This window comes from Chrysochloris asiatica, unplaced genomic scaffold, assembly GCF_000296735.1.
Source record: "Chrysochloris asiatica unplaced genomic scaffold, ChrAsi1.0 scaffold00215, whole genome shotgun sequence".
In the NCBI taxonomy this organism is placed as follows: Eukaryota; Metazoa; Chordata; class Mammalia; order Afrosoricida; family Chrysochloridae; genus Chrysochloris; species Chrysochloris asiatica.
In genome coordinates this window covers 4,385,235-4,397,351 of record NW_006408733.1, presented here as the reverse complement: position 1 = coordinate 4,397,351, position 12,117 = coordinate 4,385,235, and the positions used below count along the sequence as shown (strand labels likewise).

General features: G+C 37.7%; 1 protein-coding gene across 1 annotated transcript in view; it reads right to left on the bottom strand.

Annotated features, from left to right (window-relative positions):
• Window positions 1-12,117, bottom strand: part of FNIP1 (folliculin interacting protein 1) — a 177,299-nt gene that overhangs the window by 14,664 nt on the left and 150,518 nt on the right. Inside the window, exons 13-15 of the mRNA XM_006872948.1 lie at window positions 9,807-9,976; window positions 4,366-5,782; window positions 2,162-2,330 (exon numbers count right to left, since the gene is read on the bottom strand). Coding sequence (XP_006873010.1) covers window positions 2,162-2,330; window positions 4,366-5,782; window positions 9,807-9,976 — 1,756 coding nt within the window. The remainder of the gene's footprint in view (window positions 1-2,161; window positions 2,331-4,365; window positions 5,783-9,806; window positions 9,977-12,117) is intronic.

Genomic DNA, 12,117 nt, shown 5'->3' with positions numbered 1-12,117 from the left:
ATGGGAAGAAATTTGAGAAATCCACTAAGTATTTGGAAATGAAGTAGCACTCTTTTAAATAACCCATAAGTCAAAGAAGAAATAAAAAAAAAAGTGAAGTTAGACAATACTATTATTGTTGTTGTTGCTAAGTTGTTGTTTTTGTTATGTTACAGCACTTCCAGGAATGGTGTACCCTCCTGGGGGGAATGTTGGTGTGGTACTGTAGGATAACTACTGGACCACAAAGTTGTGTTAACTACAATGTCCGCAGTTCACACTTACAAGCTGCTCTTTGCAGATCCTATACAGGGTTACTATGAGTCAGAACTGACTCGAAGACACTTAACAACAACAATAACATTTTATTTACAAAACCAGGGGAAAGGCCACAAATAGCCCATAGACTCAAGTTTGCTGATCCTTGATGCAGATAGGCAAAGATTTTTACCAGTGAAATCAAGTAAAAAATACCTCTTCCTTAAAAAATTTTTCAGCTTTAGGAGGAAAAACAAAACAACAAAAAATAAATAAGAAACAAATGACCAAAACCAAGAATGATAAGAGGGAACATTATTAGCAAACTTATAGAATCAAAAGGATTATAAGTAGATCTTATGAACAACTTTATTCAACAAAAAAGATAAATAAATCTAGTAAATTACTGAATAAGACAAAAATTATCACTGGGCTTGAAGTGACTCCATAAGATAAACACTGGACTGTGATCTACAAAGTCAGTGATTTGAGTCTGTCAACTGCTCCATGGAGAGTATCCAGGGAAAACGATGAGGTTTCCTGATTCTACAATGATTTAAAGCCTCAGACACTCTATATAAGGTCTCAATCAATCAGAACTGACTAGATGACACTTAACAAGAAGGACGGAAGAAGAAATGGCAGTGGACTGCTTAACCACAAGGTCAGTCGTTCAAACCCACAAGCTACTCCATGAGAGAAAGACGAGGCTGTCTGCTACCATAAAGATTTATAGACCCAGAAACCCAACAAAGGGTCGCTTTGAGTGGGAATTGACTCAGTGGCAGTGAGTTTGCTTTTGTGTAAGAAAGCAACAGTAAATCTGAATAGTCTGTATAATAAGAAATTGAATTAGTCATTTAAAAACTTTCCATAAGAAAAATCCCAGACCTAGATACCTTCACTGGCAAATTCTACTGTGAATTAAAAAAATAAAGTCAATCCTCCAGAAGCTCTTCTAAAAATAGCAAAGGAGGAATATTTCCCAACTCATTTTATGAGTTCAGTATTGCCCTGGTATCAAAATGAGACTTCACTAGCATTAAGTGCAGAGCAATATCCTTCATGAATACAGACACACACAATATTAGCAAACGAAATCCAGTAACTTACAAAAACAATTACATGCTATGGCCAAGTGACATTTTCTCTGTTAATATAACATCAGAAAATCATTTGATGTAATCCATCACATCAATAGTTTAAAGAAGAAAAACACGTGATTATTTTAGCAGAAAAACCATTTGACAAAATCCAACAACTGTTCAGAATTAAAAACAACAAACTAAACTAGGTATAAAACGGAACTTTTTACACCCAATGAAGAATATATAAAAAATTACAACTACCATCATACTTAATGGTGAAGACTCAGTGTTGTGCCCCCAGGATTAGGAACAAGACAAAAATAAACATTATCATCATTTCTATAGAACACTGTACTGAAGGTTCTAGCCAGTGTAATCAAACAAGAAAAAAGAAACACAAGGCATCTAGCTTGGAAAGGGAGGCATAAAACGATTTATTCATTGATGATATGGCCCAAACAGCAAAGTGCTATCACTAATGATATAATTCAGGAAGGTCACAGAATACAAGATCAATATATACAAATCAATTATACTTCTATATTGGCAACAAACAAAAAAATGAAACTAAGAAAATAATTCCATTCATATTTTCTAATATTGTAAATTATCTACAGATACATAAAGTTACTTTCTGTATTTCAGATTTCCTTTTAGATAGATTCCTGTAACTGTACATACTTTCATGATGATAGGTTCAAAGATTCAGGAATGTATACCAAGTGATCGACTCAGGGAATAATGACTGTGTTAGACAGTAAATTGTGACCAAAAATGCAAGGCAATTCTGGCTGAGTTCATTTGAAATATATCCAAAGACAGTGAAGGTCACTCACCTGCACAGCATGGGACAAATCTGACACAAGACACTGACGGAGCCTCTCATCACTCCCAATTCCTTGAAGAACAAAGTCAGGCACATAAGAGGAACAGTAGCCACCCAGCAAGGACCTCCCAAAGTTGGCAATATTGGGTTGAACAGAACTCATTTCAATTAACTTTGACCTGGAAGAAAGGTTCCCCCCAAAAAGGCATTATCTAAATTAGTAATAAACATAGTTTACCAATAAAAATATTTTTGAACTCTACAAGTCCTGGTGTGGTGCTGTAGGATAAGCACTAAACTTCTAACTTCAAGGCTGGTGTTTCAAACCCACCATCTGCTCCTTGGAAACTCTATAAAAGGGTCGCTCTGAGTTGTAATCGACTTGACTGTGCTTAATAATAGTCCATATTTTAGGTATCATTTTCTACAAGTACTTCAAATAAAAAGTGACTTTTGTGTTTAATCAGATCACAATATAGTCCTATCCAGAGGAGAAGGCCAGATGAACAACTCTGTAATGAGATGGGCATAAATCTTTCATGGAAAATTTTTACTTGTAACATTCCTCACACCCTCAGATATATGAAAATCATCATACAAAACAGAACAGCCAACTACTTCACAAATCCAAAGCTAGGTACCTAATATTTCACAACTATGGATCATCTCCTTGATTTACAATATGCATTCCCAGTTTTCTTGGCCAAATCTGTTTCTAACAGCTACTTTCCAGTGATTCTCTATAGCTACTTTCCAGGCTCAACACAGGCATTTTGGGACACAATTCAACTACTAAATGACTTGAAAACGCCCCAGTACTAGGAGCTATCTTACACACTAGGGCGATCCTTTAATTTTTTTCTGTTAGTCTTCATTCTTTTCTATGAGCAATAGCACATAAAAGTAAAATAAAGGAAACCTGTCCCAGACATTGTTATCTTTTCTAACTTATACTACTATCGACTTCCAGGCAGGAGAAAGATAAGGTTTTCTGATCTCATAAAGATTTACAGCATCAGATATCCTGTGTTGCTGTTGTTAAGTGCAGTAAAGTCGGTTCTGACCCACAGAGATCCTGTATAGGGTTTCTGAGGAGCAGCTGGTGAGCTTGAACTGTCAACCTTGCAGTTCAAACTGACTTTGTGGTCCAGTGCATTAATCCACAGTGCCATATCAGGACTACCCACAGGGTTGTTAAGAGTTGGAACCAACATGACTGAACTTAACAACAACAAACCAACCTCCAGGGACATGCCAAACAAAAGACTGATACAAAGGAAAAACTTCAAAAAGTTTGTAGAAAAATTCCATTATCTTTTAATTCCACTTTTCCAGAGACATTTTGAAGACTCCTTTTATTTAAGGCTTACTACAGGTAGTTGAGCCCTGGTTGTGTAGTGGGCGGCTAACCACAAGGTTGGGGGTTCAAACACACATCACTCGGTGGGAGAAAGATGATGCTGTCTGCTCCTGTACAGATTCACAGAATCCCTAAGGAGCAGTTCTGCTCTGTCCTGTAGGGTTGCTATGAGTTGGTATTGACTCAACGGCAGTGGGTTTATCAGAGGTGATGAATGGAGCCCCAGGAGTGGTGTGGGTTAGGTGCTGGCTGCTAACTGCAAGGTGAACGACTCAAATCCATCAATCTCTCCATGGGAGATATATGACACTGTCTATCACTGTAAATATTTACAGTCTCAGAAACCCCTATGAGTCCAAACCGAGTCAATAACAATGGGTTTGGTTATCATAGGAAAGGAGTTCCTATGTGGCACAAATGATTCACTTGCTTGTGTAATAAAGCTGGCAGTTTGAGTTCATCTAGAGGTACTTCAGAAAAAAGGCTTGGTGGTCTACTTATGGAAAACCAGCCACCAAAAACCTATAGAGCACAGCTCTCTACTGTGACACACATATGGGTTGCCATGCACCAAAAATGACAATTTTTTAAACTAAAGAAAAAGCAAACCCACTGCTGTAGAGTTGATTCCAACTCACAGTGACCCTAACTGGACAGAGCATAACTGCCCCATACGGTTTCCAAGACTGTTTTTTTTCCCCCCAGAAGCCGACTGTTTCAACCTTCTCCATAGAAGCAAGCAACTGGTGGGTTCAAACCACCAAGCTTCTGACTAGTAGCTGACTGCTTAACCACTGCACCAGCTGCACTTGTTGGCAACAGGTAATGATGATACATGAAAATGTACTACTTACCCAGGAAAAGGTATCTCATCCTCTTCTGCCCAGTCTTCTTGCTCTCCTCCATAGTAACTGCTGACTTGTCTAGTTACGTCATGACCTGTATCTTCACTTTCACTATCACCAAGGGCACTATCTGAACTTTCATTTCTTGGAATGTCCCATTCAGTTCCTACAGCAATTTTTTTCTCTGAACTCTCGTTATCCCCATGGGGGACAAGAATGGAGAGTGTATCTCTTTGGTCCTGCTGAGGAAAGCAGGTTTTACATGCGTCTTGGTGAATTGTTTCTACACATTTACAAAATTCACCCTTTTGTTTGCTGTCTTTTGTACATAGTCTTTTAGAAAACTCCAACATACAACAGTGTTCTTTTTTGTCTGTGCTTGTTTTAACTGGAATATCATCAATAGTCCTAGTTTCAATAGAATCATCATTAAAATATTCATCAAATAAACTTATGCTTTCCGGGTCTGAATGATTCCAACATGGAAGCACACAGGCCTCTCTAAGAACCATGTTTTGTGTACCAGACTCTTCAGATTGGTCCTTCGTTTTTTGTTTAGTTTCTTGATACAAATCAGCAGCCACTCCTTCTTCCTTCAGTGGCTTGTTATGATACCTGGTAATCTGATCCACCACTGCCTGACTCCGGAGTTCAGTATCAGAATCAGGTGACATGGAATCCCCGATTAAGAAAGTAACCTTCGCCTGGGATGCCTCACAAGAAAAGGCAGCAGACACAAGCTTATCTGGAGGTTTTTTTTCTACAATCATTCCTGTGGATCTCATCATTTTGCCTGTGTGGTTACTTGGATCCAGCAATTCCTCACTCTGCCATGTTTCCTCTGCTGGCTCTAAGCCTGATTCTGTCAATACACATTTGTCTACTGGAGCAGATCCTGTGCAAACAACTGTCTCCAACTTGGTGTCAAGACAAGTTCTTAATTTGTCTCTGTACTGTTTAATATCAAAAGCATTTTCATCCTGGCATTCAGGAGAAATCACTGGACACTCATCTGAAGTTTCTAGCATTTTCTCAGACATGTTTTCAATATCTTCTCTCTCTTGTTGTGAAACATTCTCTATATTTTGACCAAGGAGTGGACGACTGCAATATTTACAGTTACAATTAGGAGTCCTTATTTCTTCTGGCTCTTTGAAGAGCAAACTGCTTTTGTTTCTATGCATTGTGATAAGCACATACTCAGATTCTTCTATCTCACCCTTTTCCAAACTGGTAGTAATTACTGTGCCAGGCATAACAATGGCTTCATCTTCTCCATTTTCTAAAAGATGGGTCTCTTGGAGTTCAGAGCATCTTATGAAATAAGTAAGAAAATAGAGCAGCCTCTGGACCATGTCTTGTCGTTTGCCAACTACCACAGTCCTTGCTAAACGTACAGGTGAGCCAATAGCGCCATACAAGTCTCCTGTAATAGAAAAATAACTTAATGAACACACACTATTCACACAGATAAGCAGGTTCTTATCAGTGATTAGAAACATACTCTGGTTCTGTGAGGCACCGTTAAGTTTACTCTTGTTAATAGGTGAGTGACTGCTCAAGAAATAGGCTGAGAAGACTGGTCTTAAGCAGGGAGAAAGGTCTATGACAGGTTTTCTAGCTTCCTACTTAATTAGCTGCTAAGGTTCTAAAATCTCAAGCAAATAATCAGTTCTGAAAGTCACATTTATCAAAGATAGTCTCTGCACCAGGTCCAGGCAAGGCACTTTTATCTGGGTGGTGTATACTGCCCAGAGTATTGTGTATATAAGGATTCTGGGTTGTGTTAAATGCAGAGAAGAAAAAGCACACTACCTGTATGTATGTGTAGGGGGTGGGGTGGGGGTGGGGGTGTAGTGGAATGGAGCAGAGCTGGAGCAGTAATACCACATACTTAACCACCCAGGATTTACATCATATCCTGAACCTTAACTGTCACTGCCCTATCCAGTAACCCTCAATGGCTCCTGTATTTTAAAAAGCCCACTCCCCCTCCTAGTCCCTAGAGAACTAGGTATTCATATAGGCCACAAAGGGTAAGAAAAGTAAGACCCATTTCAATTAAGAGGTAGAGAAAGGGAAACACATTTAGCTATGTGGTTCTCTTTTACTTTTTAATCTGTAGTTGACATGAACAGCCATTATATTAAACATACAAACAAACAAAAAACCAAGGACACGGCAGTTACCAATGTCATTTCTGTATTTATGCTGCGGCTCAAATTAAATCAATAAAGAAACACATTTCAGAATAAAGACTTAAAAGTAGAACACTGTTGTTAAGTGCCGTTGAGTTGGTTCCAACTCATTGTGACACTGCGTAGGATTTTCAAGGAGCGATTGGTGAGCTTGAACCGCTGACCTTAAGGTTCAAACCGACCTTGCAGCCCAGCGCATTAAATCACAGCACCACACCAGTCATTAATTTAAATTTAATTTCATTTTTGTAAATTGTCAGTCCATACACCTTAAACTTAGGCCAATCCTTTAAAAATCTCTCTTTTTACTTTACACAAAACCTATACTTTTTAAAGGGAAAAATAAAAGACTTAAAAAGGGTTTTAAATAAATATATGCTGTAGATAAATGTTTTATGATAATTTTTCTCTTCCTGTTAAGACACCAGCTCTAATACCATCAGATCACTATCCAAAACCGTTCTCAAGTCTCCTGTTGTTTTTAAGTGCTATCAAGTCGGTTCCAACTCATAGCATAACTGTATAGGGTTTTTGAGGAATGGCTGGTGAATTTGAACCGCCAACTTTGTGGTTCAAACAGACCTTGCAGTCCAGCGCATTAACCCATAGCACCATACCAATCATCAATTTAAATTTAATTTGGTTTTTGCAAACTGTCAGTCTATACATTTTAAACTTAGGCCAATTAACTCCCAAGGCTCCCATTAATTATCATATAATTGATACTGTTTTGACATGGCAAATAAGTCTTTCATGATGGGTCCCACTTTACCTTTCCAGGTTTAACTTCTTATTGTTCACCCCTTTTCATCTTTTGTTGTTGTTATTGTTAAGTGCTGTCGAGTTGGTTCCGACCCATAGTGACCCTGTATAGGGTTTCTGAGGAGCAGCTGGTGAGCTTGAACTGCCGACATTGAGGTCCAAACCGACTTTGCAGCTGAGCACAATAATCCACAGCGCCACACCAGGACTCCATCTTTAGTCACCACTTAAACTGAAGTCCTTAAGTTGTCCTGCACTTTTAATACCTACACTCCTTTACTCATGTTATGGACTCTTCCCTCATTATGGCTGAAATTTATTCAAAGTTTTCTACCCAAGTAGTCTCCTTCAGGCAAAAGTACACTCCACTTACTGAACTCCCACTGATATTTTTATTTCTCTTATAGTTTCTTTGAATTATTACTGGCATGACCATTTTTATAATTCTCCTACAATATTAGCTAACATCATCTTGCTTAGGGATTTTATTGTTGTTAAGTACTGTGAAGTTGGTTCGACTCATAGTGACCCTGCACAGGGTTTCTGAGGCTGCAAATCTTTACGGGAGTAGAAAGCCTAACCTTTCTCCTGCGGAACAGCTGCTAGTTTCGAACTGCCGACCTTGAGGTTAGCAGCCCAATTCATAACCATTATGCTACCAGAGCTCCTTTCCTTAGGGATAAGGGCTAAATATTGTCCATTTTTCTATCCCCCATTACTCTTTGCACAAAGCCTTAATATAGATATATCTTAAATTAATGTTTTAGAATGGAAAATAAGTTTGAAATATCCTAACTAAAACAAAATACTACTGAATTTAAGAAAAGGTTAGTTAATATCCATACAATGGAATACTACAATAAAAGGAATTAACTATTAATACATATGGAGTCCTGGTGTGGCGCTGTGGGTTAATGCGCTAGACTGCAAAGTCAGTTTGAACTGCAAGGTTGGTGGTTCAAGCTCACTAGTCGCTCCTTGGAAACCCTCTAGAGGGTTGCTATGGGTCAGAACCGACTGGACGGCACTTAACTACAACATTAATACATATAACATAAGTAAATCTCTAATTAAGCTGAATGAAATAAGGCAGAAGCCCTCAAAAAAGTTATGTATGATATGATTCTACTTATATAGAATACTAGAAAATACAAAATAACTTTTATAATGATAAGAAGCAGACCAGTGGCTGCCTCAGGATGGGGAAAATTAGGACAACAGGCTGGAGAGAAACAGCAAGGATGGATTCCAAAGGGCATGAGAACACTTTTGGAAGTACTGGATATGTTCACCATCTTGACTGTGATGGTTTCAGAGCTGTAAAAACCTGTAAAATTGTACACTTTGATGTTAGAAAGAACATGAGGAAGAGAGGAAGTGGGGAAATGGAGGAAGAAGGAGAAGAAGGGAGGGAGGAAGAAAAATAAGGAGGAGGAGGAGAGTGGAAGGGAAGAATGCAATGTTAGCTACATGAACTGGTAAACCACCTACCTGCCTGCCTGCCTGCCAAGCTTACTCACCAGAGCAACCTAAGGGAAGTTTTTACCAGATTGCTAGAATGCCTTCATTTTACTCTCTCCACATCTCCTAATAGCAACAGAGTTAGAGCAGCAGTAATAGCAGCTACATTAACCAGACACTACCTAAGCTTACCTATATCTCATTTTATTTTCACAACTTTATTTAGTAGGTACTATCACTAGGCATTCTGGTAGCATAGTGGGTAATGCGTTGAGCTGCTAACTGAAAGGTCAGCAGTTTGAATCCACTAACAGCTCCTAAGGAACCCTATGCAGTGTCGCTATGAATCAGAACTAACTTGACGGCACTTAACAACAACAACAACAATGTATTATTATTAGGAGTCCTGGTGTGATGCTGAAGGATAAGCAATGGACTGCTAACCACTTCAGAAACCCTGTACAGGGTCACTATGAATCAGAATTGACTTGACAGCACTTAACAACAACATTTATTATTATCCCCACTTAATATATAAGGGAACTGGGATTCCATAATCTGTGCCCTTAATTAAGTATCAAACTAACTGTCTCCCTAATGATTGTAAACTTAACTACCCTTTATCTCCTCTGTCAAACTCCTGGTATGGTGCAGAATAAACACTGGACTGCAAACCACAAGGATGTCAGTTCAAACCCACCAGTTACTCCTTGGAAACCCTGTACAGGGTCACTATGAGTTGGAATTGACTTGATGGCACTAAACAACAAATCTCCTCTGTCACCTGTTAATTTAATGGTGTTCACTACTATGGGAAACATTTGCTAAATGGACTTAATTAATAAAAAAAAAAACCCAAAAAGAACTGAGCAGACATAAAAGAACAAGTAAAAGAAGAATGTTTTAGAATGGAAGAAGTAAAGCACAACATTCTCCTTCATTATTTTTGTTTTTCTATAAAATAACTCCATAAAAATCACACAAATGTGTACAGACAATGCATTGTGTAAGGGTTTTCAGATTACATACCTAGTTGTGCCCAAAGTGGGTTATATGGATGGGTCTTTGCCAACATGTCCACACTCTGAGAGGAATGTTTTTCTAAAAATATTTTTATAGGTGGTTGTCCATTTGGCATGACTGTTGGGACCCAGGCAAGATGATTGGTCAGAATTGCTGTAATGAGAGCTGGCAAGAATCTGAAAACAAAATGCATCCTATCAGATTCCAATCTGCCTTCATAAAACCTTAAATCAAATACAGTGACAGAGAGCAGTACATATATGGACGGCAGCACAAGAAAGAGGGAAGAAGAAAAGATAGATATATCACGGGGATAAAAATAAAAGTAATTTTTGGTTTGGCGAACTGAAAATCCTGAAAACAAGACCTCAAACATACTTACATATTGATGGCCACAGCAGCATCGTTCACAATAGCCAAGAGGTGGAAGCTAGTAGCCATCAACAGATGAATGGAAAAAGAAAATGTGGCATATAGATACAATTGAGTATTATCCATATACATATACACACACACAATGAAGTTCTGATATGTGGATGAAATCCTGAAAACATGCTAAGTGAAATAATTTAGATACAAAAGAACAAATACTGTTAAGATCTCACTTATAAGAAATTCCTAGAATAGAAATATGCAGAGACAAAAGGCAATTAGTGGTTGCCAGGAGTTGGGGGGAAGTGGGTAATTATTGTATAATGGGTATTGCACTTCTGTTTAGGATGATGAAAAAGTTTTGGAAATAGTGGTGATGTTTGCACAACATTGTGACTGTAATTAATGTTAGTGAATTTTTCACTTAAAATGATTAATTTGTTACATATATTTTATAATATAATGTATCAATGGAATTCAGATGTGTTATTTATTTATTTTTACTTTTCTAGGAAATGAAGGCATTTCATAGCAGATATAATTCATAAAAATGGGAAGCCCCAGAGTTCTGTAAGTTGTGATGGATTCCAATGTAAAATGTAGCAGCAGCTTTATATTTTTTCATTCATAGGGTTCTGGGACACTCTTCCCTGCCCTATACCACTTCCTCTTAATTTCAGAATCCTGATTTGTTAACAATCATATGAAATAATCAGAAAGATAATGACTGATTATTCTGTTACTGGATTTGTATTAATGTGGGCATATAGTTTACAGTACATATAATTAAGCTTTTAAAAAATGTAAGTAAAGTAAGCCATACTGAGAATCAACACTAATATACTTATTAACGAAGGTCTTAATATCTAGAGATAACTCACTGTTAATCTAATTTAGAAATCACAAATTAGTACCTTGATGTCAAAACTGTCTCTGGATTTCATATATTTTGTTTATTGCCTTTTAAATTGGATGTGTATTTAACATTACAAAATGAAGATATTTAATAGCAACAACAAAAGCAAAACAGAATTCTAGCTTCCCTTGTAAAATACCATGTTCTGAGATAACTGGACTGAGTTACACATGTCAACAATTAGTAACCATCAATGATGATCTCCTTCCTACAGACTTGGCATCAACACTAGAGTTTCTGAAATTCCATATCTATGTTGCTTGCCTCTCTTATTCCATATAAGACTCCTGGATTTATTCAAAGGATAAATAGATGGAAAGGTAATAAAACTACTTGTTTGAAAACACTTCACTGCTTAGGTTTCTTTCTAATTTTATTTATTAGCTTGTATTAGGAAGATTTTATATCTTTATTTTACAAGCTGAATTCAGTCAAAATTGGAAAGCATAATAGAAGCATGGACAAAAAAGTTTCTTACAGAATCATATCCCACTAAGCCAAAGGCAACAAAACAAATTCACTAACATGTTGCATCTGTTGACATTAAAGTTCAGTTATCCCTTTTATGGTTTTATAGAAGTGAAATAGTTAGGGTTCTGTGTGAACTTGACTAGGCGAGGATTTCCAGTGAGTTAACAGTTGAGATGTGCTTATTTTCATGGTGATGAAGCCTAAAACCGGCACAGTTATCTTTATGATGAGTGGCTATGTAGGGATGCTTCCTTGGGGGTGTGGCCTGCTCCCAATAAAATGGACCAGAGAGAAAGATTCTTATTTTCTCGTCTGCTGGGGACCTGGAACTCTGTAACCGGAAGCCACGTCCTTGATAATAAACTTCACTTTATATATGTTGTTCTTGTTAAGTGCCTTTGAGTTGGTTCCAGTTCATAACGACCCTGTATAGGGTTTCTGAGGAGCAGCTGGTGGACTTCAACTGCTGACCTTGCATCTTAAACTGACCTTGCAGTCCAGTGCATGCATTAACCTGCAGTGTCACACCAGGACTCCGACTTTATATACAGACACATA